Below are 26,809 nucleotides of genomic sequence, written 5' to 3' on the forward strand. Positions count from 1 at the left end.
ACATGAGTCAACAAGTCCCAAGCAATGTACTTGTGCAAAATGGTGCCAAAGAATAACGGAAACATGGTAGAGTGGTGTAGAACAACACAGCTTCCAAGATGTTATCATTAACTTTGACATGCTGGTAGTTATTTAACATAGAAAATGTTCTCTTTTTATTATAAAAAACAATTTGGAGAGGGGTGGAGAATGACAGCAAAAACCCGACCTTTTCTAAAGGCACCCACTCTTATCTTGCAGATTTGAAACTACAGTAAGTTGCAAATGTTTTCTGCTTCAAAAAGGGAACTTGTGAGGAAGAAACATTTATTTCTACCTAATATAATGGGTACATATGTTACATAGAATATAATCAAGAAAAATTCCTGGTAAATGTGAGCCTTTTCTCTGGCTGGAGCATATTAAAGGGTTAGGGGGGAAAATATGCTGTACTTGGGATTTTGGGGAAATTGGAGTTAATTTGGCTTTGTTTGAGTTTCATATGCTTTCCTTGGAAGACTGTTTATATAGTCTCTTATGCATAAATGCTTGTGGAGTGGTAGGGGTTTTGCTTTTGATTTTGGAAATACCTTGTAAACTCAGTCTTGTTGCAGTTTTTGATTATCAGTATTTAGTTGATTACATGCATGAAGGAGAATATGCACTTTCTTTTTCTCTCGTATTCCCTCTCATTCGTTTTATAAAATATAGGCTGATATACATACATACAATCTGTTTTTGGACATACGCATTTTTGAGAAAACACAATTACAAATAAAAATTCTGCATTCCTAGAAGTTGAAAGATAATAGTATTAGAATCACATTATATAATAATACAAAATGCAACGTTTATTTATACACATATCTGGAACTTACTATTGGTATAAGAAAAATAAATGAATGCATTGGAAGTAAATTAATATTTAATTAAATATGGTTCAAACTTCTCTGGTGAGAAGGTGATTCTTATGACAGTGGGATTTAAACCCTTATCTCTGCTCTGTGAATTTGGACATTGCCTTCTAGTGGGTACCAAATGAGAAATTACAGGGTAAACAGCTACAAGCAGGCAAATATTGTAGAGAAACTCAGTTGCTGCTGCAGTTCTTCTGTGTAAAAGCTTCAGAGATGTGATTAAAGTTGAAACCTAAATGGAGATAAAACACATAGTCCTAAGCTAAGTCTAAAAGGTAAAGCAGAAGAGGTTTATTTATTTTTAGGTAATGAGATTACCGTTTAAATTGCATTTCGTCTCATTATGGGACTGTTAACGTCTGTTACCTCTTTTTCTGACATTAAGATACCATATACTGCAGATTCCAGCTAATGACTTTTTGAGGGAGACATTTAGGACATTTCCTAGGAGAGGTTAGATTCATTTTTCTACTGCAGAAAAAGATTGAAATTTTTTTTTAACATACCGGTGAGTTAATTTATCTGATTAAGGATTAATTTTGATACTACGGTCCCAATAATTAACTACCTTCAATGTAAAATTTTACTTCATATATTAAAGATCTGTAGATTAAATATCTTGATAGTCTTTGGCCTAGTATTGACCTGATATTTTGAAAGTACTTTTTCTGACCAAGGTGCGGGCAATTTTATAATTTTATTTAGGGCCAAGTTCTGTCACTGTGATTCATGTTGAGGTGCATTTTTTTTTCAGTCATATTTTCCTATAAAGCGAATATTGCTGCTGGTGTACAGAAGTATTATGCACCATTAAAATGGTCAAATCCCTGTATCAAATGTTGTGTTGAAGAGTATGTTTTGTTCACAGATGAAAGCTGCTGTGTTGTTTTTTTTTTAATCTAAGATAAGTAATCTTTTATACATTGAAGTTCATAAAATTAAACTGACCTTTTGGTATTTTTGTGAGAGTGAACCATGCAGCTTAAACACTTATTAATCCCTTTGTAAGTGATATGACAGAATTCTGTCACAACAGGTTTAATTAAACTAAATCAATGTTTATACCAGTTGAAACCATTCCTGGTTTCGTGACAAGTACTTCAGTACAGTGGTCAGCTTACTTTTCATATAAATAAAAATACATAGCAAATGATAGGACATTCATTGTATTCTGACAAATCCAGTGATTGTAGCAGAATATCATGCAAAGGCACTGAGCTAAATTTTTACAATATAGCCCAGATTTTGTTTTTATAGAAAGCAGGAGTTTCTATTTTTCTGTATTTTATTTCTTTTCCTTTGGATTTACTCATAGATAATCATTCCAGAATAAAATGATTATCCATTAGTAAAGCTGAGGGAAACAAGAGAATGCTGAGACAATAGCAAATTAGTTAATAACCCCAGAAAAGTCTGTATTAAATGTCTAGTGAGTTAAACACCTTCTATTTAAAAGAAACAGAACATACCTACTTGATGTAAGAAGTGCATTTAAAGGAAAAAAAGGACAAGGAGAAAATCTCTCTGTTGATATGAGCCCATTGAAACACATGCATTTTCATCTTTTGTAAATTCCAAACCACAATAAGTTGCAAATATTTCCTGCTTCATAGTAGGGACTTGTGAGGGAGAAACGTTTATTTCTACTTCACATGTATCTAACGTGATCAAGAATAACTCCTGGTAAAGGTAAGCCTCTTGTCTGGCCAGGGTACATTAATGGGTTAGAGGAAAAATGTGTGTGCTCTATTTAAGATTTTTGGAAAGTGGAGTTGTTTTGGTTTTGTTTGGATTTAATGGTAACGACAATTATGATGGTTTCCTTGGAGTTACTGAATCTATGTTTTTCAGGATTTACCATACTGCCTGAGATGGAATAGACTTTCATTTAACTGTGTATATGTAGCCCTGTGCACCGAGCTGAGCAGATACAATGTCTAATTGAAAAGAACAGCTATGTGGTTGAGAGCAACGGAGATTAATTAATGTAGTGTTATTGCTAGAGAATTGTTTGTGATAAACTTTGCAGTTATTTTGAATACAATAGGAATATGAGAGACTGGATTATAATTGGCAGGGGGTGAAGGATGTCCCAGTTCGTTGTCTCTCACTATTGCATTTTTCCTCCCTAAATTTTTTTTTTCCAGACCAGATGTTTCTTCCTGTACTTAGTTTTAGTAAATGGTTTAAATACCCAACATAAAATTCTGTCAATGTGTAAATAGGTTTAATGCTGCTTTCAGGAAAATTTCCCCTATATACACCAGGGCTGCAACTGGCTGGCCAAACAGGATTTGTTCAAGTAAGGATTTGAACCTGGAACAATAATGCAGCTTTAGCATCTTCCCCAACAAAATCCTATTTAAGATCCTTAAGTTATTCTCTTATGTCAGTTTTGATTATGCTACAAGTACTATACAGCTGAAATACTGGTACAACATGTTATATTCATAAAGTTTTAGAATTTTTCTGTAATTAGTTCAATTTGTAATTTAAAATATTAAAAGAGAAAAACAGTGGGTTGGTTTTTTTTTTTGAGCAAATTGCATGTAAAGGATGACTGCAGCAATATTACTAAAAGGCAGGAAGCTATATCATTGCTAATCAATCTAGAGAGCTCCGTCTCTTACAGATGTCAATACAAAGTTAAGTGCTAAAATAATTGTAGTGTAGGCTTTCTCATAATTACTGTTGTTCATTTGGTATGTTGTGCAAAAAAAAGAAAAGAGGAATTTGCTTTGCAGTCAGCAGCCGCAAATCTCTAAGGGGAAGGAAAGAAGATAGCAGAAGGCTGATAGTCATCCATCATTCCTGACAATTTCACAGCCTAGAATAACTTGACAGAGACCCAGAACAAAATGTTGTTGAGAATTGAATGCTGCTAAGCTGACTGAATTGACTTTCTGATGTCAAAGCAGGACCTGCTTGAAGTGGCTGATGATTTTCCTTTTCTGATTTCAGAAACACGGATGTTTAAACTGCCTTGTGGTATGAATGCTCTGAGCAGATTTGGAAAGTGGGGAACTCTTTTAAAACTTTCTCTCTAGATCTTTTTAAGGACTTTATAAGATAATATGATTCTGGTCAGGAAGTGTGGGGGTTTGAAGCCCACCTAATATTAAAGAGGATTTGATCCTTGCATCTTCTTGCTGCAGACAGCCAGAAGCAGGAGTAAGGAATCAGAATTGTTCCTAATGTGTCTTGAAACAGAACTTTTTCAAGACCTGGCTCATGCCATCTCTCTTTGTCTTTGGTGCTGTACTAGCTACTGTTTTACTAAAATTGGAAAGGTGGAATTGGTTTGTTACTGGACAAACTCCGTCTCTGTGCAGAACATGGGAATGAACTGACTATCTTTTAATCCCTCCCCCCTTTTTTTTCAAATTAAGACATTCTTGCATTGTGTTTAAAATTAGGTGCAAAATCTCTTCATTATAACATTAGAATGAGGTAAGTCGTTACGTTGTTTTTATTTAAGTAACATTGGTATACAAAGGAGATAATTTTCCAGCTATTTATTTAGCAAAAGCATAATATTGGAAATGTTCCTAAATTATGATAATTAGATACTTATTTACCAATAAATATTGCCAGTTTTATCTACTATTCAAAGACTAACTTTCTAAATTGCTTACAACCATTAAAATACATGAAGAACACAAACTGCAGGGTTTAAATGGAAAGAGCTCTTGTTTTGTAAAAGACACGTTATATCTCAGAAGTGTAAAAGAAATGGAATGTAGGATGTGTGGGCTAAGCATGCCATCGCTGATCAATAATGCAAAAGGTTTAGCAGGTTTATTTGTAAACCTAACAGCATGCATTTAGTCAGAACGGGCCTTGTACTGTACACACAGGTATTTAAAGGTTAGGAACAAGGAATTTGATTAGTCTGGCAAATCCTCTGCTGTCATTCCGCAATCTCTTTGGATTGTTCCCAATGTATTCTCACATTGCTGGGTGTTGTTTGTTTGTTTGTTTTTTTTTTGATGAATGGATATGTTACTAGCACAGTGCTTCATTGCTAATTTAACTCCACTATAGAATGGCATAAGAGGCAGACATTTTTAACGTGCCTTGATTCCCAGTAATGATATTATGGCAACTATCTTTATGTAGCCAGTTATATATAGTTCCCCCATATACACCAGGGCTGCAACTGCCAGTATAAAAAGGATACAGTATCAAGCCTACTAGTCTACGACATTTTATCCCAGTTTCCAGTTTGCTTAAAAAAAGTAATGTATGATGCCTAGACTGAGGCACGGATCTAGTATTTTATGGCATCCACTGCAACCTTAAAGCAGCATGGAGACATAAAACTGAAAATTGGCAAGCCAGTTTTATTGTATCTTGGTGCTAAAATAAAAAAAAAAAACAACCCACGCCACCTTATGTAGCCTAGTGTGGTCCCTTCCCTATTCCTCCTCTCTCCCTTCCATTCCCCTCATTGCAAGGAAGAAAAAAACCTTAAGCTTTGCTAAGAGTTAAAGAATATCATATTAACAGAGAGAAAAGCTAGACCTTCTCCCATCTGAAATTTCGGACAACTGTATTCTGCATTTGTCTTGGGGTCTTACCTAATCAATGTAGTCTATCCAGGAAGAGGTTTCTAGGGATAAAATAACTGTCATTGTCACATACTCATCAGAAGTTATTTCTTTTAAATGATATAAAATATTTTGCCTCTTATTTGTTCTGTACTTTTTCAATAAATCAGATATGAGAGCTTCATTGAAGGTGGTTTTCAATGAAGCTCTTGTATCCTGTTTACTGACAGTTATGTTGTAACTAGGTAGTTATATGCATTGCTGTGATGTAGAAACATGCAGGAATCTCTTTTTGCAGGGACTGATGTTTAAAAGAATGAATATATTTGAATTTTTATATGGATGTCGAAAAAGAATATTTGAGGTTTTCCTAATTCATTATTTTAATGTACTTTTTAGTTTTAGTTGTAAAACAGAAGTTTGTGTGCAGATTGCAGAGTTTCTGCAAATGCTTTTCAAATGATCTGAAGTTGTCATATGTCTGACAAAGATATTTTGTTTGAGATAGTCATCATTTGGTGGCGTGTGTGTTTTGTTTACACTGCCTCAGTAATTCACTTCTGGGACTAAACTTGCTTTTGAGGTTTAGGCACACTGCAGGATGCCAAAAAAGCATCAGATTCTTCTGTATTTGAAAGATTTTGGGCCATCAAGAGATCAAAAGCTGCCAGAATCAAACCTTAGATCTGCCATTATAAATAAGGTACTGACAATTCTTATTGTGAGAGGTCGTCCCAGGGGTGAAAGAAGCAAAGAGAACTGAATTGCCCTGGCTTTCTCATAACAAATATCTGTATATGCAATGGTATATTTCTTTGGGAAAATCATGTAAATACAATACAATGAAGTCTGCCATAACACATTCTACTGCTGAAATAACCAGTTTAGCTCACTTAAACATCTATCAAGATTAAAATAAATCTTAAAACCCAGTTGTGGTCAGCAGTACTGAATTCTTGGGACAAGAGCTGCCCTGGTTTTCAACTATAATTTACTCTGCTAATCTTGTATTTATACACAGAAAATATTTTTATAAATATTGAAACAGATCTTTTAAATTTACCAGACCATTTCTTAGGTTTACATTTAATGCAGATATAAATGATAATCTTTTTTTTTACAAATTCTAATAAGTAAAACAAGTCTCAGCAAAAGTAACTACTCTAATTCAACATCATTACCAGTGGTTATGTTTGTAATAAGACACTCTTCCTTTTCCCAGCTGCATTTTAGCAGAGTTTTTTAAATAATAAACATGCTGTTAATGTGATTAAAACCCTAAAGCTATTTACAGAAGTCTTCATATATGTTTATAGCTGAATGTCTTTCAATTTTTCTGCTTGTTTTCTGTTGGCAAGGACATAATAAAACACTGCTATAGTTATCACGTTAAAACTTAGCAATAAGATCATCCAAGCAAATGCCTAGAACAATGTTATTTCAAAACGATCTATAAGAATTGTTCAATAAAGAAAATGTTTCTTATATGTATAATTCAGGTTTATCTTTATTGATTTGTTCATATTTTTAATAGGTTTTAGAATTGTCAGTGTTCTAGTAAAATATCATGTAATTTAGTTTATGGTTAGGGTAATAGAGTTACAATCTCGCACAAAATTTTAATCTATGCTGCAAAGCTGGGTTTTTTTTTAATCCTATAGGCGTGCTTTTTTTCAGTCAATTACTTAAGGAAAAAAGGTCTTAAAATATGAGCTGTGAGGAACAATCTGAGAAAAGGAATTCTTCCCTCCAAAAGAGGGTACCTGACTGCCACACTTTTTTGTAAGATGAGCATTTTTTAGTAGGGAAAAATCTTCCTGGTCACATTTTTATGTTAGTGTTTCATAAAACTTGCCATGGAGTAGACAAACTTACAATACTCTTAAACTGCCTTTATACATAAAGAAACAAGTGCTACTTAATGTGAACAGATTATTTATCTACAGATACCGGTCTGAGTTTGTGGTGTGGACAGGTTCTGTGTGTTGTGCTGTAATTGTCACCTGAGGAAAGAAGGTCCCCATTTTGGGGAGCCCTTGGCGGACAAGTTTGTAATCGGTGGTATCACAGAGAGCAAATGACTCAGCTTTCCCACTCTGGGGCTCTTAGCAGCTGGGGTGAGAGCATGCTATTTGGATTGCTTTGATTTATGCCAAGGAAATCCCTAATGAACCAGAACTAGGGTAGTGCTAATCCATGTATTTTACCTTCTTGAGACATGCTGAGTGCTCCTCTTGCAGCTGACACCCCAAATCTGAATCACCATTTTATTTCTCACAGTCACATTTACAGCTTGTCTTCATTCCTGGCGTATCTAAAATTCCAGCTGAATTCAGTGTCAAGTGTGTAAGGAGCACAGAAGAGCATTCTGCCATGTAATGGGTATTTGTATTTTGTTGACAAAGTGCTGTCCCAATTTTGTGGGAAACTCCTCATTATTTTTAACACTCATATTAGAATTTTTTATTTATTGGAAACTTCCTAATCACGCCACTGCATACACTACTTTTTGTTCATATTTTCCTGCCTCCCTTGTATTATGTGTGTTCCTCCCCCTCCCCAGGCTGTGCCAACAAAGTAGTTTCTGCAGACTTTTGACTTTGTGGTACGTGGTTATAGGCTGGCTCTTGGACCAGTGTTCATGATGTGATAACTATAGATTTAAGTAAAATCAAAGACAGACTTTTTCATATGCATTGCAGTTAAAAAAAAGTGCAAACTGCATTAGTGTTTTGGGAAAGTATGCTTAGAGTTTAAATGATACACTAAAACTAAAGATGATCAGCTGGAATTACTTTGTAAGGGAACTGAGAAATGTCTCACATCTTGGGTTGCAAATTTTTTTGCCAGTAATCTGTATCTTCTGCTGTTATGATTTTAAAATTCTAGGAAATCTGAAAGGAATTCTATTTACATATTGTTTAAAAAACACCCTCTTGAGTGTTTTTCAACAGGAAAAAATTGAACAACATAAAATGTGAAATATCTTTTGCAGTATTATGGTTAATATTGAGAAGTTGTATTAAAATACTGTGTTATGAAGCAATGTTATCAATTTTCACATTTCCCCAGAAGGGTTTTCAGCACCTTTGAGTATTCCATCAAATCGGCATGTTGAAGAGTGCAGAATTTACCTGTTAAAATGCACAGAGCATTTGTAGTAGCCTCACAGCTGTAGTCTGCAGTTATTGTTGCTTTGCAGAAGAATAAGCAACCATTTAGAGATTATGTTTTCTCTACCAAGAGGGCCCTTTGAAGCAGATTTCTACACTATCATTTGGAAGTAAGCTGAAGTAAAATCAAATCTGTAAGATATTGAAAGGGGCTTTGGTCATATATGATACGATTTCTTTAGAGAAGATGTTCAGAACTGTACCATATTTGTATCTTTTTGGAGACTCACTTTTGGTGAAAAATTACCAGAATTTGTGCGGAGACTTGCTCAGTATCTGAGCAATGTTCCTTATAACTTAATTTAATATAATAGTTTCAGCAAAGTACCGTATATGCAGTACTTCAAAGCCAATAAAAATGAGAGATCCATTTTCAAATTACTTTTATTCATACAGCATTTCAGATTGATTTACATAAACTAACAAAACAATATTACACTTAAAGTTGATCTGTAACAGTAATAAAAATGTTCCTGCGTCCCAAAGCTGCAGAAACATCACTTCCAATCTACAGTGATCAATTGCTAAGGCTAAATTGTGCCTATGGGATTTTGGCAAATCCATCAGCTTTTTCCCATATTGCTGGACTGTCTTAAATCCTGAGTCAGAAATCCACCCTTATTCAGGAAGGAAGTGTGAATGTTTGCTTAACTTTAATTCTCTAGGAACAACTAAAAGTGAGGCTAAATATTTATGTGTTTGAGAGCTTTTCTGAATACAAATAACCACGTTTAAAGTTCAGTCAGGACAAGACAGTAAATTTTACCTGTGGTATTTGAAAACAAAAGGACTTGACTGACTGGACTGCAGTTACACTGCATGCCCCAGTAATGATGCATTACCATTGTTGGGTTTTTTCCCCTCGAGATGGGGGTTAGTGCCAGGGAGGAATGACACCTGTGTTACAGAAATGCAGCACAGGGCACATTGCTTTAAGACACTATTGAAATCCTCCCAGTTCTTTTGTTTAGCTGTTCTGTTCATGACACTGCCAAAATATTTATTCACACATGGCGAATCACCTTTGCAAACAGACAGAGATCATCATTTAGATCTAACATTCAGCGTTTCAGCTTCAGAATGGATTTTCAAAGCTGTGAGGACAATTCATATATCCCTTACTATTACAGTTGGTTAAGACAGTTCTGAGATCTTATTCTAAATGTCAAATAGACAGGTACACAAAAATAGCAGGAACTAGATCAGATTTATTTCGACTTACCCCTGGGTTTCTTTTGAAGCACAAAACTTTGAATAGTCTGTTAGTACATAAGTTGGACACCTGGAGTAGATTTCAAGGTAGTAAAAATTGAAAATACAAGAAATAGTGCTGAAGTACTAGAGAAATCATAAGCAGTTTTTTTCAAATCAATACCACAAGCTACTGGTTGTCAATGTTAAGATTCCAATGTACCCTAACATATTGATTACATTTTCTTGTAGAAATCGGCTAATTGTGTGAATGTTTCAGTATTGCAAAAGGGTTCAGCTAGAAAAGGCAGAAAAAAAAGTATTTTAACTCTGCAGTAGAAATAGAAGGGATTATTAATTTGGCAAAAGAAAACAAAAGGGTACACGCTATAACAACATCCCTTAGTTTAATGAAATCGATAACATATAGGATATATTTTTCCACAAAAAAACTTTTTTGGGTGTTTTTTTCATCAGCACTGCAGCTACTCCAGTAAGGATCCGATTCCAATTCTGTCTAAATATAAAGGAACTACACAATATGGGGAAACCTTTAGTCCATTACTATTCAGATCCCTGCATGGAAGAATATAGAACGTTCGAAGGTTTCATTGTAAGAGCAACCAAAACACTTGAATTAAAAAAATGAGAAAACCAAGGACCTCTGTGACTAACCTAAACACAAAGCCCATCTGTGTTTAGTTACTGCAGAAGTAAATAGAGATGTTTCATACGTTTGCAATACTATGATCCCAGTAACGTAACCAAGACCACTGGCAGCAATAACTAGTGATTGTACACATCAAAATGTCTTTGTTTTTGCAACCCATCAGAGAACACTGAGGCAAATATATTGGTGCTGGTTTTGAGTTCTCCCCTATATCCTGTCTTTCTTTCTATGTGTTATCTCCTCCTTTCCCCCCACAGGTTTTTCCCACAAGCTCCAGACAAACAATAGCTTTTAACTGTGAAAAATGCCAGCTACAAAAATCCAAAGTAAACAATTGGTGGAAAAGCTTCATCCAAATCTCTCCCTTAACAGGGCTTTCTTTATCTCCCCTTTACTTCTCACAAGGACCTACACTTGAAAAGGCTTTTTCGTTCTCATCTTCCAGCCTGGGTATCAGATGGATTGCTGCCTTTGTGTTTGCATGCTATTTAAATTGTGATTATTACCTTCTGTGTTTTCAAGGGTTGAGCAAAATCATGATCCATACAGATATCACTGCCACACTCTCATTGTTAATGCCACTCTCGCCTACTGCCTTGCAGTATTTCTGTGAGAGTGTCAGTTATCAGCACTCCACCTGCATGCTTTAAGCTTGAGTAATTATGGCTGTGCATCACTTTGGTGTCCATAATAAATGTCTAATTTGTTGGTAAGTGTATCTCTTGTTGTAACAGAGGCTCTGATTCTGGATCATAGGCTGACTGTTGCACTTTATGAAGGGCCCAGAAAAAGAGACTTTAGAAGAAAGAACGAGTGAGCAGAACACTCCCACGTGAACTTAGTGTTTGCCACTTCATTCTCTGGTCTTCAGTGGCACACCTTATGCCAGTGCTCATTAACATAGACTTTTTTATTTTTATTTTTACAATGATTCCCTATAACCATGATGTGGTGATTTTTCCTGACCATTTTTCCTTTTTCCAGATTGATCTCATTGTTTTGAGATCCCTCCTGTGGGCCCTATACTCTGAACAGGATTTGGGCCAGAAAACATTTAGTAAATAGCATTATCTTTTTGAACCACTAAGATTATGTAATTATTCTTACTATTTTAAATCCTACCAAACTTCACAGAATTTTACTGGCTAAATAATTTCTATTAGGAAAAGGAAAAAGTAAGTCTTTCAGCTGCTTCCTCTTGAGGAATCTAAGATATCAGCAAATTTTGCTAACACATTCCAGAACAGCCAGCTGTTACTATCCACCTGCAGCCATAATATTGATTGAAAAGAATATAGAACCTAAACACGGATAGCTTCTGTAATTATGTAGAAAGAGTATAATACATGACTGTACTTCAAATATCATCTGGCAATGGCTGTAACATGGCATGGGATATATTAGGAAATAATTTACCTAGCTGAGAAAGTCTCGGTGAAAGACCATGCAGTTTCCTTATTCTATATTTCAACTGATTCCTGAAAATATTACCCCTGTATATGGAGAAAGTCAACGACAAGACCAAAAGGGCTCAGACATGCTGTCAAATATAAAATAGAAAGTTGCTCGTGTACTCCTGTAGCTCTGCAATTTTCTAGCAATGTAACTAGAAGTGGATCTTCTGCCAAACACTGCATATATATGAAAAGATAGGAAACAAGAGATAAAAGTACGTTTTTTCCAGAGCTGATTAAATAAGGATGCCATTTTTTTTTTCCAAATATTTTGACCCTTTGCTACAAGGAATGGAAAAGTTTGGCAAGAATCTTTCAGCTTCACCCTTGTTTTAAATACCTCTGTAGGCTGGTTATATGCCCTGTCAGGACCCTTGCGATTTTCTTTTTGATAAATCAACACAATACAACAAAAGTCTTATGAGAGATTTGCAATTCTAGTGGAGATTTTGGCCCAAGAGTGCAAGGAATGTGAGTTGGTCTAATTATACCACTGCTGGCTTCCTAAATGGACATTTTTGAGTTTTCTGTTGAAAGTTTCAGATGAAAAGTAAAAACTTTAACAGAAAGGTGACTTCTGTTGGCAGAGGAGGGTGTTCAATAACAAATCTGCCATTTTTCCAAATGAGGTTGAATGGGAAAACTTGGAGTGACTCTTGCCCTCACAATGTTCTAGTCCAACAGATCATGCGCAGAAGACAAATTAGCAGCCAGTCCACGGCATGACACAAAACAAGGAATAGCAATTCCTCTGTAGATCCCTTTGAAAGCTTTCTTCTAGAAGATGGCCTTCTCCACAGTATCCACCTGCCCTAGACCTGAGTGAGATAACACTGATGTTGACAGTGAAATTCCAAAGGGGAAACACTGCCTTACACAGGTGTCACGTCTCCTGTGGGTCTGTGCTTAAGTGTATTAGTTTGGAGGCAAAGAACTGCCAGAAAGGACAGATAAGCACTGCAAATGCCTAGATTGGTAATTATTTTTAAAAAGTATCTTTTGTTATTAAGATAGAGTTATGCCCCGTTAACTGAAAAATGCTAATACGGCTTATGGGTGCTGGGCTATCATGAACACCAGGAATATCTGAAATACACAGACAAATACCACGTTAAATGCTAAGCTCATTTTATAGCTAGCATAGCAGTATATCAGAGATCTTACTGTATTAAAAACCATTGAGTCTTATTTTAATGTTGCTCTTTGTATCATCCCAGAGTTTAGCATTTCTCTCTTTTAAGTAGCTAAATAATGAGCTCTACCAAGGGAAGAGATCCTATAATTCACAATCTGTAGACCATTTTCTGCATCAGTTTCCTAAGACTTTGTTACCTTGTAAGGACTTGACAATTTCCAGCTAACAAGACACAGGTGCAACTGATTAGCGAGTCTGGTGGAGCTCTGGATGGTCCCTAACATCCTCCCTCAGTAGGTGAGTATTTGTTTTCCTCTCCTGAGCATCAGTAGGTTTTGAAAACTCCTTTGCTAAAGAGGAAAAAGGCTAAATGCTATCAGTATTAAAAACCTTTCCATTTGAAAGGACACGTGTTCTTACAAAGGGAAAAAGGTATGGGTTATTTTAAAATGTTAGCAGTAATGAATGATTTAAATTTTAAAAGGTCAGGAAAATGAAATTTGTAAGTTTTCATCAGGGATTTTGCACAGACCTGACTGTTACATTATTTGTTTTCTTCAGCACTGATAAAAGTTGCAGGTGATGCTTTTTTCCTCTCTATTTTTAAGTTCCTTCAGTATATTTTATTTTTGTATAGGTTTGTATAAGGTGCTTTGTCGGGAAAGATACCAAAGACCTTCTGACACAAATACAGAAATGCAGCACTTCTTTTTTTTTTTATTTTTTTTTTTTTGTTAGAAGGCAGCAATCTCACATTGCCAGTTTCTCATATTCAGAAATGGTGATTCAAACTCTCACAAGTTATGGGGTTGGCTTGAGAAGTTAATTTTCCTTTCTTTGTTTTTTTTTTTTTTTTAATGGAATGCAATTCTAAAGTAGATCTGGTCTTTAGAGGGATGAAAACTTACACTTACAAAAGAAAGAGAAATTATTTATGAAAAAAAAGTTGAGGGAAGGAAGGCAAAGATAACCATCATTCTTGCCAAAGGCAAGAACACAGCTCATAAAAAGCTGCAAGTTTCAGAAATTCATAAAACCCAGTAATGTCTAATGAATCAACAGGAGAGGAAATCAAGACATCAGTAGTGAAAGTGAAGCAAAGCCCCATGATATCCAGGAACTTTGGATCTTTAATGCTCATTCAGAGCATAAGAGCTCAGACTTAATTTCAGCTGAAAGGTCTTAGTATTACTACTTAGTGCCCAGTTCTCTTATTTTGGCTCATTCAGTGATGAAATTGTTCCTTCCTGACTTCAGCAATTGGTCCCCAGGTACCTTGGCAGCTCATAGTGAAGTTTGTGTCATACTTGTAGCATGGAGCATTGTCCACTGAGTTGATATTATTACGCTATTACTATTAAATATATTATGTAATTGTTAATATTTAATGTGTATGTTACAGAAGTATTAAGAATGCCTGACACTTCCTACTGCAAACCCTATTTTCAGTTATAACTTCTCATACTTGTAATGATTTGACACAAAATTTTCTGTGCTGGGTGTCTGCTTCAGGTGGAATTTTGTGGTGGTCTTCGGTTTGTTTGTTTTCTTCTTTTAATGCCACCCAAAGCAGCTCAGCTATTCCTGAGAAGTCGGCTAGGGAAAACCATGCAAAATAAACCTGGCAGTCTTTTTGAAGGGACCTAGCGTGTCCTTATCCTGGAAAGCACTTAACCTTTGGCAAAGGCAAGACTTTTCTGTTGGATACATGCTTCAGTTGGTAGGCTCAGATGGAAAACCCTGCTACAGTGTGGGTGAACAATGAATGTTTAAGATCACAGTTCACGCTGTGTTCACACAGACCTGTTGGAATATGATGTCCAGTATGACCATCCACACTCAATGCCTTCAGCTCCAATCTAAAACCATCCTGATGTGTGCTTGCCCTGCAAAAAAACCTACCAGCTCCTTCCAGCCCCAGTCAGGAAACTGCAAACTTCTGGTAATAAGACAAAATGTGTGACATATTTCAACCATGTTTTCCCCTTGTGTTCAAGACTCAAATTTATCTTGTTCATGCTAAAACCACTGAGTGTCTCCTAACACCTGATTCTGTGATTACATTTTTACATGAAATATATTTGCAAAGGACTACTGGGAAAAGCAAAAGTAATCAGTAAATTTTAAGGCTAAAGGCAGGACCAAGCCTTTCATCACATTTATGTCTCAGTGGTTTTAGGAGCAAGGTACGTCCAAATGCATACTTCCTACACACGTTATGGAAAGACAAAGTCGTCTGTCTTCTCTTAGTCGGCAGAACATACCCGCCTTGTCTCATATTCTCCAACACCTGTCTTGGGTCTGGCAGTCCATGTGGAGCTGGAGACTGCAGCAGTTGTCTTCCCTCATGCTGTGAAGCCATAATGCATCCTGATGCCCCCCCCAACCTCCCCACCCCGCCCATGGTATGGTTTTACTTGGTGGGGTCTGGAGGGGCTTTCCTGCACTGTGCCTCTTCCACCTACCCAGAAGATGCAGATCCGTTTGTCAGAATAATGCAGTAATTTGAAAATATATAATAACTGAAGGGAAATCACACAGTTATCATTTTTGGTACGGCATCAGTTTGAATATTCCTTCTTTTAGTGGTATTCATACCCTCCTAAATGAATACAAGTATTTTTATTGTAAAGATTTCTGCCATTTTCCTCTGGATTGATGCTCTAGAGACCAGAGCAATTTCAAGGGAATTTGTAAGTATGTTTCATCTAGTTTTAGTGTCTTAACTTGACGCTTCTTTAAAAAAAAAGTTGCTAGTTTTTTTTTCTTTTTTATTTCTGAGTGGCTAAATTATATTGCTCATTAAATGCCACCCATTGAACATCTTTATAATTCATAAAAACATACAGAATGGTGATAATTTTCTTAGGAAAGAGTGTTTTAATGTACATAATGTATATCTAGTCCTGTTGCTCTTGGCAGTTTGTAACTGGTGTGTTAAAGAATGTCAGTATAGACAAAAATTAGGCTAAAAAGGAGCTTTGTTCAGCAAATGTTTGATTGCTGTATCACAGGCTTGTTATTATAGCATTCAGTTCAAAGATGTTTGCATACCTTATTGAGCAAGCTGCATATTTTTCTGGCTAAGGTGTGTATGCTGTAGTCATTACATTTTTACACACTTCACTGACTGAGCTGCATGCACTACTTTAACTATCACCAGGAACACTTGACTGAGTTCAGCTGCTTATTTTAGTGCTTCGGTTTGTGTACTTTATTACTTCAGTGGTGTACGTTGATAAAGTTCTGTTCTGTGCTGTTAAATTTTTGGTTCTGCCAATCTAACTATACACCATGCTGGGAGAGCTGCACGCATTGCTAACTGCTTACTCTGTGGTGAACATGAGTGGTTGAAATGTTATAATCTGCAGTGTTTTGTTAAATGAGCTGCATATTTTTGTTTTTATATACGTTGCTTACCCAGTTGTGTACATTTGCCCAACACATTATACAAAATAAGCTTGATTGGAATAAGAACATTCTCTACCAGCTGTCTGCTCTGAGTCAGTATGTAACAAAATTAGCAACTTTCTCTTTCCAACAGTGGCATGATTGCATCCAAAGTTTAAGGCAATTGGTTTGGAGATCTTGTTTGTTTCATTCACTCCATGCAAACATCAAGATTAACAAACCAATTTGTTGCAACTTAATTTGTTTTTACAAATATGAACAGAGTCGAGTAACAGAGGAGAAACTCAGCATTCTAATACAGGAAAATGCTACCATGCACTATATAGAGACTTAAATATCATTATCTAACTTAAAGCCATGTGTTGTAAACATAAGAAGATGGAAAAAAACTAGAGACCTCCCAAGACAGATATTTCATCAGAGAAGCAATACCCTAAATATTTAAAATTACAAATATAACATTTTACAAATTAAGTGCATGCTTTCAACAAGAGTTATAAAAGTAAGCTCATCTCATGACCATTAGAAAATCTCAGAATGCTGAAATAGACAAAATACATGAAAACTCATGTACAGGGATATGTAATTTGCTCATTATCATTGGTACAAAATTGAATTAACTTATTTAAGAAAGTGTTTTTCTCAACTTGCTAATTTTTTGAGTCAGTTCCAGTAAAACCTACAGGTTATTCTTAGATTCTGTTTGACTAGTTTGCAGAGTTCTTATACAGAGCAGCTTGTGCTTCCACTTACAAAATCTTCAGCACTACCTCACCTCAAAAAAAACTTTCTTAAATTTTCTTGAGTGCGGAGGTACTTAATTAGGGCTATATAGTTTACCTGGATTCCTACCTGCCCCACATATAAATGTAAATGTGCATGGCTCCTGTGTCAGCTCCGGATGCTGATTGCTTTCACTTTAATGTTACAACTCACTGTTGTCTGAGCAGACTGCCTGGAAAGGCCAGATTTGGTTTTGTAAAATTTTACATAAGAAAGCTTAATTGATCTCAGTGCTTTAGTAAAAATTGTTTGATTTCAAACAGTGGCCTTTTAATTCTCTGACTTCTCATGAACCGTTATTTAAGGGTGTAAACATTACAACAGTTTGTTCTAAAACCAAACATGTGAATACCTAGGGGCAAATACAATTTTTAGTGGTCTTTATTCTCTGATACCTGTGGAAAAGAAATTTAGATGTACAAATGGAATGTATGATATATCCTGGGACTTATTATAAAATTTAGTCTGCATATTTTGGTTTTTCTGTGTACATTAATGTTGGGTGTCAAAAAAGTATGAGAAACCAGGTATACTGGATTTAACACCTGAAATGTAAATCTACTACATGAGATGAGCTAGATCCAACCTAGACTTTCTTAACAGAAACAGAATAAGTAATTTTGCATAAAATGACTTACAGCAGACAGATGGTAAGGAAAAAGGTTTTTGTCTGTTTTCTCTTTTCTTCCCCCAGTATGAATTTTCTTTCAGTATCAGTCCATTACCAGCAAAGATCTAGATTTTGCTCTTACTTTGAAACGTTAAATATCAGCTACAGTTTTCCCAAAGTTATTAGTGTAAACTAAGATCAAAGTTGGACTCTTCTCTATCATATTCAAATGATGGCTAAGTGCAATTTCTACTGTGTAGATATCCTGTACAGATTTTGCAGAGGAAAATTATTCCTTTTGCCAAGGAAATTGAAGAAAAATATTCCTTCCTTTGGGGAATGAAAAGCAGAAATCTTTATTTTTTCCTGCTGCTGTATGAGGCCTAAACAGGTTGAAAAAGCAACTAAAAGGCTTTAAGAGATGAAGCAGTTGGAAGGTTTTCATTGGACTGCTACCCTGTCTCCCAGCTTTCCACCAACCTCTCTAACACTAACTGCAGCAAACTGGACTTGCTTTTCTGTTTTCAGATCTGAGTAACCTACTTCTTTGTATGGCTAGAGTACCTACTGAAAAATCAGCATACTGAATTCAAAACATACATTCCATGTGTATCACTGAGTGTAAACCAATATGGGCTATTGAAATACTTAGAACAGACAGGGTATCCATTTTTTGAGATCTGAGTAACAATAATTCATAAGATACACATCTATTCCATATATTTTCTCAGTATATTTTTGTGCAGCTGGTATATGCAATATGCATATAAACACCTTCATAATTTATACCTGACCTCTTTTTTTTCTTTTTTTTTTTTTTTCTTCCCCAGAGAGTAATTTTCAATATTGTCAACTTCAGTAAAACCAAAAGCCTCTATAGAGATGGGATGGCTCCAATGGTGAAATCCACAAGCAGACCAAAATGGTAAGTTGTCCTTTCAAAGACTTGCTTAATGAGATAAAAGTCTTTTACTTGGCACTTTCTTGTAGCAAAGACCTTATGGCTCAGGTGCACCTTAGGTTAGGTGCGTACAGTAATGTATTCTTGTAAGCCTTTACAGCTGCATATTTTTATTGGTTAATTAATAATACATGTGATCAACCTGTGCATTACCTGAGCCTTATAAATATATTTTTCTTAAATACTTCAACTGTCACAAAATTTCCACCCACAAGGTGTTAACTTTTGGTGGTCATAAGATCATTGTTATTGTATGGCTTCGTCTTCATATGACCAACAGATTGGCTATTTGATTTTTTTTATCCAGACAGTAAGGTCATATGGACAGAAGAGCTGTCTCACAATACGGTTAGTGGATGGAGTCAATTCCAGCTCAATATGAGCATGTAATAATATTGAAAATTAATTTAAAAAATCCATTGTGTTTAGTGGTTTTGTACCAAAAGTCATGTTAGTTGTGTTTACTGTTTAACTTCAGAAAAATCTTCTGGGACATTTCAGGGCCACATTTACCAAACATGCTTTAATCATCTTTCAAAACCTTTTCCTTCTCTCACTGGGGTCTGGTATTTGCAGCTAAGTATTCTGTGGGTTAAGTTTATCTATAAATCAGATATTGCTTTCATACAAATTTTATGCCTTACTTTGGTTTCAAATTAAAGTGTAAATCTTACAAAACAATGCAAAATGGGCTTTTTCTAGAACATATAGGCTCCTTTGCTATTTTAAAAACATATTTCTCTTCCATTTCCCCAGAGATCTATTTATTTTTGTGGTTTATATTTTTAGGGGATATATTTTGCTCCCATGAAAGTGAGGAATGAATAACATTGCCTGGAGCCAGGCACAGTGTAGGCAGCAGGTGCTGAGCAGCTTCCTTGTACAGGGCTACTACCGTACTTTAGTCCTGCTTCAGAAATTCTAACTGTATTTTTTTTTTCTTTAAAAAGATCATTATTAAGGTATTTTTATTTTTTCTAATAGTCTGTGTATGAAAACATCTTTCTGTACTTTAAAGCTGCACATTAATTCATACTATTATCAGAGGCCTTAGTGATATTGGGGTCTACTTAGCATAATTTTCTGTCTTGATGTTAACAGGAGTTATGTATGTGTTTTCCAAGTGGAAAAACACATACATTATTTTTGGATATATGCTTTTTCTTAGAGCCATCTTTCATTTGGATTATGCCTTTTACAATTACCTCTGTATCTGTTTCCATGGCATTCTAGTGAAACCTGTAAACAAAATTTTCTCTTTCTGTTTGCTGAAACAGGATTTACTAGTACTTGCACTTGCTAACGCAGCATACAGTCCTTGAACATGAACAGGGCAATATCCAGCTGCATCGATTTGATCCTGTTTGATGCTTTGTTTATATTAGCCTAGTAAGAAATATGAGTCATGTGATACTGCAAAAGTGCTGAGGTTTCCATGAGGGTACTCAGGATTTAGAAGTGTGGAAGGAGACTATTGAACTCTCTACCTTATATTAAGATTTAAGTCAGCATAGCTGGTTAGTGGGTATGATGTAATTAAATCAGAAAATGATATATTAATTACAAAAATGTTCAAGAAACATTAAAGGTTCTAAAATCAAGTTAATAGGAAGATTACCAGAAACCAAGGTCTGCAAATATTCTGTAGCAGAGCTCAGTCTTTCATCTCTGAACTCTTCTGTACTAAATATTTGAAGAACTCAACATTTTTGTGTCTGCCTGCCTTTGCCACACTGTGCCTGCTCCTTCAATATGTGATCCATACTGAAATTCTCCCAACTTCCTCTGGCCTCACTGATAGAAGCAATGCTGTGTCACACCTAACTATTTCATTCTTTTTTTTTTTTTAAAATACAATCAGGTTTGAGTTTTAGGGTGGTAAAGTGTCTATTCTTCTCACATTTGAGAGATATAGGTACATTACTCCTCTTAATAACAGATATTCTGGGTTATGCCCTCTTGATTTAAATGAGAAAGTTCCCACTGTATTTAGGATAGAATTTGACCATATTGCTCACAAAATCCTGCATATCAAAAGTAGATTGGCCTCCAGAGATGATGAATTTTAATGGTGGTTTTGAATGTGGTTACGCAAACATGGCTCCGAGCTTTGCAACGTTTTGTGAGTTTGATTCTTGACTCTGGAACAAATCACTGCCAACTGCTCTTGAAATAGAGAGTGTGTCAAACAGATCAACATTTTTGACCTGTATTCTCTTGCCCTGTGGGGTAAGATCTTTAAATGCAGTCAGCATCAAGGTTCAGCTCAGTGTTACTGATGTAAATGGAGTGTATCACTGTCATCAAAGCACTCTATGTGGACACAGATGTTCTGGTGTTGACATATTCTTCTCTTTTGAAGTAAGGCCAAACATTTCCAGTAATGAGCTACTTAAAAAGAGGAAGCAGTATGCTGAAGAATAAGGAAAAAACAGATTTCTTTCTGAAGAAAATATAAAAAAAAAAAGAAAAAAAATTCTGATTAAAATATCTGTTTTCCCCATATATGGTGATAGATTTACTGAATATTCTTTCCCAGAAGGATAAAGCAAAATAAAAAAGAACTAAGTAGGTTAAGTTCTGAGTCCCTCTGCCCATTTTTTGTGCATTTTTTGTGGACATGCTATGTTGACACTAAATAGTATGGGGTTGTGTCAGTTGCATCAGTCAAACTTCACTGCAATGAATCACAGCTCATACGTAGAAATGCAGCATTGTGTCACACCATGTTACATCAGTTGCACTTCATAGCAAACTGGACAAGATGCAACTCAAGATTTTATTTTAAGCCAGTGGAATGTGCTGCGTCTGATCCCTTATCATTTTGCTTAAAATTAGCTGGTTCTTCAGAAGTATTACACCAAGATTTTAGAGAATGGGTGTTTTTTCTAAATAGTGACAACTACAAATATTAAAAAACTCAGTTGCTATAATAGAGACCTGTTCTGTTTTAACTGGGTCTTTTTTATTTGTCTCATTTGTGGAGATGAAAAATTTGAGGGGAGATGGATTTGAGGAAATTAAATTTTTGCTATGCTGATGCACTTTTTACTGTAATCTTCTTTTTCTCTGCTTCTTCATTTAAATGCAACATAATTTTGTTGCAGTTTCTTAATCATGATTTCACACTAAAAGCTGTCCTTGGAAGGTAAGCATAAAGCCTTCCATGTGGGCTGTTGTGGTTTGACCCCAGCCAGCAACTCAGCCCCACACAGCTGCTCGCTCTCTCCCCACAGTGGGATGGAGGAATCAGAAGAGTAAAGGTGAGAAAACTTCTAGGTTGAGATGAAGAGAGTTTAATAGGTAAAGTAAAAGCCGCACATGCAAGCAGAGCAGAACGAGGAATTAATTCTCTCCTTCCCTTGGGCAGGCAGGTGTTCAGCCATCTCCAGTAAAGCAGGGCTCCATCATGCGTAAAGGTTACTTGGGAAGGCAAACGCCATCACTCCGAATGACCCCTCACTTCCTTCTTTTCCCAGCTTTATACGCTGAGCATGACGTCACACGGTGTGGGATATCCCTTGGGTCAGTTGGGGGCAGCTGTCCCGGCTGTGCACCCTCCCAGCTTCTTGTGCACCCCCAGCCCACTCGCTGGTGGGGTGGGGCGAGAAGCAGAAAAGGCCTTGACTCCGTGTAAGCCCTGCTCAGCAGTAACTGAAGCATCCCTGTGTTATCAACACTGTTTCCAGCACAAATCCAAAACGCAGCCCCCTACTAGCCACTGTGAAGAAAATTAACTCTCTCCCAGCCAAGACCAGCACAGAGGCGTAGCAGTGGAAGGCCATTTAAGTGCATATACGGTATTATTATATTGATTGCATGAAGTTTTACAAGTTTCTCAAAGTGAAATAGAAGAGTGAGTTGTTCGAGAGGCAGCAGATTTTCCAAATGATGAAGTGAGCAAATATTCCCTTTGGGTAGAGAACAGCTATAACTCTTGATTATTCAGTGTGAGCATTTCCTCATTGGGGACATTAGTTTTTCAAATTGTGCTAATCTTTTAAAAGTAACAACTGGCCACTCATCACCTTAGGTATTTCAGCAAGATCATGTGCAAAACTCTAATTAGTATTTATAGAACAGCAACTCGTCCCAGTAGAATAGTAGCAGTAGCTGGCAAATATCTGTTTGACACCTGTTAAGTCTTCAGACATCCACTGTATTTTATTCTGCATTTCAAATGAGCAGAGAGCAGTAGGCGAAGTCCCCATAATTAAGGGATAAAGGATAATAAATAACATGGTTCCTGAGTGGATGAACACAAGGTTAAAGGCTGTTCTGTAGTTGTGATGCTGTATTTCAGGAATTGTTTGTTTGTAAGTAATATTGGTAGCTTAAATATTGTGGAGCCTTCAGCATATGAGAGAGGATTTATGTATAGATTTACAAGTGTTTTGTTTATAATGTCAGATTTCAAACTGCTTCTTGGCAAAGCAGCTACTTTCTTCCCTGTCTTTTATCTCACTCAGCATTGATGGCTTTTAACTGGATAGCTGCCTTCCCCAGCAAGCACTCCAGTACCTCTGTTGCTATAACATGTACTGTTAAATACTCACAACACATTGCTTCTGAAATGTTTTTCTTTTCCAGTAAACCTGGGAGTACAGAAAAACTTCTAGGTAATTAATTCAAATTTGAATCTATATGTATCTTGGTAAATATTGTCATGATGAGGAATTTTGGTAGACATCAAGAAAAGCAATGCAAGTTTTATGAACAATACTTCCATATGTTCCATTCATCAGAAGGGGACAAGACTGAGAAAATCTGAATTTTGAGTAGCTAAAATGTGTTGATTCTTGCCAAGTTTCTTTAACATTTGTGTCTACAATGCAGTGTTACAATCACTACCATGTCTACCAGGCTGCATTATACATTCAGAGACTTTCAGCAGCATTTTTAGTATGTATTTATATATCTTTAGCCATAAGATAAGCTGTTTGTGAAACGAGCTGTCATTTGTGGTGAAACAGTTTGAGAATAAAGCACTATATATATATAGCTTGCTAATCTGAAAGACTAGAATTGCTTACTACAAAATCTATATTGCTAGAGTTAGTGATAGCATCACCTGAATTTAGGTAAAGAAGATGAAAAAGCTGTTATCATTACCTGATTCCTTATTTAGCCTATTTTACAACTTTGGCTACTCTCTGAAGTTTGTTCCTTTGCCAGTTTTATAATGTAATGTGTGCTTGTTCTTGCTTTTCTGAAGGATCTGGTGAGAATGCTTTTGGAAGTTCAGAAATATTTCCCATGGCACAGGTGTGTGTTGATGCAGATCTGGCTCCTCAGAGCTGCTCCTTCCCTTGTACTAGTACAACCGTGTGTGGGATCACCAGACTGGGAGCTGGCCCAGGGTAAAAGTAAGCTTTCAAGGAAGATAAAGAGAATTTAGTCTTGGTCTGGTTCATGACATAGATCCAAAACGAGGTGTATGTGTCCAACTGGAGGAGCAGTGATGGAGGTGGGAATAAGTGGCTGGAGCAGGGGTGAGTGAATGAGGATAGCAGCTGCTAGAAAAGTGCCTAGACAATTGTCTGTGGAACTACAGCCTCCATTTCAATAACTTGTAACATTTTATTTGGAGTAAATAGGGAAAAAGGCATTGCAGTGTTGACCTTTTAAAATTCCACATTGAGGGATAAGCAGGAGTAGTTTTGCCTTGCTCTTACTGTAGCTCTTTGGAAGAAAATAAGATGTTTTTAGACAGGTTTGAGGTTGGCATGTATATGAAAGTAAAATAACTGACTCTGAAGTCAGTCCCTGGGTAAATTAATGTTTGTGTGAATCTTGTGAAATAACAAAAGAAACAGACCTAACCACTCTACAAACCCATGAAAAAATGCATTCTCTTCCCCTTTCCCAGTCCAGCAAATGTAGTTATTCCTGGGAATATAGAGTAGGTTACATATCATTCTTATCAGCAACAGCTTTTGTGCAAATAGAGGAGAGGTTATATTCAGCTGATACAAAGTATGAATCAGATCCCAAAACTAACATGTTTATTGTGCAAACTAAATGGTAAGAGTTTGTGGCAAGAAAGAAAGATAAATTTTAGTCACTATTGATGCTTTACTGGAAATTGAAGATGCATAGAATTATTTTGGGGAAAAATAATAAGTAAATTTAATTTAAATGAAGGCAAATGAATGTTAGGATTCAAAGAGAAAATAATGAAGAAGCTCCAAAGGACTGCTAAGCCATCATTTAAAAGCCCTAGCTATTTTATATGTATGTAGTGTTTCCTCATCATTTATCTGCCTGATCTCCTATAAATCAATTTATTTAGATTACAGCAGAGTCAGAAGGTCCCAGCCAGGACCAAGACTTATTGTGCTTAGTGCTGTGGAAATATATAAACAGAGAAAGTCCTTTTCCAAAGTTGTGAAAATTTTATGATTGATTTTGGTAAGAGCAAAGTTAGGCCAATACTGAGCACTTCTGAAAATTCCATCCTTAAAGATTTATTCAGAGCAGTTACTGTTTAAAAAAATGACATACTGCTTACATAAGAGTCTAAATATTTGATGGTTATAGTATTTACATCTAAAACACCAGAGGCTATGTGCTTTAATACCTCAATCTGTTTCCCATATACTCTGTCAACATGAGTTCCCTGCATTGATTGAGGGCACTCTGTGATCCCTAAGGTTGTATTCATGAAAGGTTACCCTTGGTACTACTTTATTCATGAAAGGTTTGAAGCACATAGGAAACAAATGGGTCTATTCCTGCTAGGTGCTTTTTTCTCATCTATAAATACTTAATTACTGGGGTGCTGATGAGAAATTAAAAATCTTAAAAAAAAGTGAAGCTGCCAGACAGTATTTCCCCTATCACCAGTGCAAAACACAATGAAATTTGCAGCTGGGGGGTTTCTGGCAATTTAAAATGACTGAATTGTAGGGGTTTCCCACTGCAGCACGTGGTAGTGAGTGTAATGGCTGCAAAGTATGACCAGCACTGTGCATTGCATCCCATCATGAAACAGGTCATTCTCTTCTCCCAGGTGATGGGCATTTGGTGGAACTGATTGCATGAAAAGTGTTCACAGAACTGGGTCCCTAACCTTGGCAGGTTTTTTAAAAAAGTATATAAAATTGAGGCCCTTTCCCCCAAAATGATTCTGTAGGTAGATAATAAATATGGGCAGCACTGAACTCAAAGCAGAGTCAAACTACCATTGCGGTAGTAGGACATTGCAGCTTTTCATTGCAATTTTGTACTTTGAACTAATGGAGCGAAGCAGAATGAAAATCACCTCTGTTAAGAATGGCATTTATCAGCAGTAAGTACTTAGTAGTAAGAGCCCTACACAGACAAAGCTGAGTGTCACCAAGAAATGTACTTGAAAATCAGACTGTTAGCACAAGACTACACAAATAAGAGCCAAAAACTGTAATCAGAAAATGCAACATCTCTTTAAGAATGTTTTAAAGGTCTGAAGAGTGCTAGACAAGTTGAATTTAACAAGATGTAATAACCTATGACATAATAGAATTCAGAATGCACCAGGACACAGCACAGGTTGAATTTTGGCTTTCCTTCACTTAGCCTTGCAACTTTAAAGATCTTTCAACATACAATTTAAAAAGTACATAGTACTGTTTAAATTTATGTATGACATAACAGCATAGGCTGTGCAATATATCAGAAATGCAATTCTAAGTAAAGTTAGGGCTGAAATATCCAGCCTAATATTTGTAAATGTTTGTTTGAACCATTAACAACAACTTTTTTCATTCATTTTCTGTGAAGAAACAACATTCAGGGCAGAGCAAAAGGTAATGGGAACTACTCATTGTGAACTTCTGATAAAAGTGAGACAGTTATCAGGCACCTGCTTTATATTTGAAGTGCCATGGTAAAAGCCAAAGCAATGAGTTCAATTCTTCTTTCAATAGAACATAAAACAGAAGACAAAAACATTTTGCTGTACTGTGGAAATTGAGAATTGTAGAGAAAATAAGCA

The 26,809-nt window shown here is 36.0% G+C and overlaps 1 protein-coding gene across 1 annotated transcript in view; it reads left to right on the forward strand.

The window, feature by feature from the left end:
• AGBL4 (AGBL carboxypeptidase 4) overlaps positions 1–26,809 on the forward strand; it is a 991,536-nt gene that overhangs the window by 237,663 nt on the left and 727,064 nt on the right. The window contains exon 4 of the mRNA XM_075097666.1: positions 18,704–18,798. Within this exon, the coding sequence (XP_074953767.1) occupies positions 18,704–18,798 (95 nt within the window). The remainder of the gene's footprint in view (positions 1–18,703; positions 18,799–26,809) is intronic.

This window comes from Phalacrocorax aristotelis, chromosome 6 (genome assembly GCF_949628215.1).
Source record: "Phalacrocorax aristotelis chromosome 6, bGulAri2.1, whole genome shotgun sequence".
NCBI lineage: Eukaryota > Metazoa > Chordata > Aves > Suliformes > Phalacrocoracidae > Phalacrocorax > Phalacrocorax aristotelis.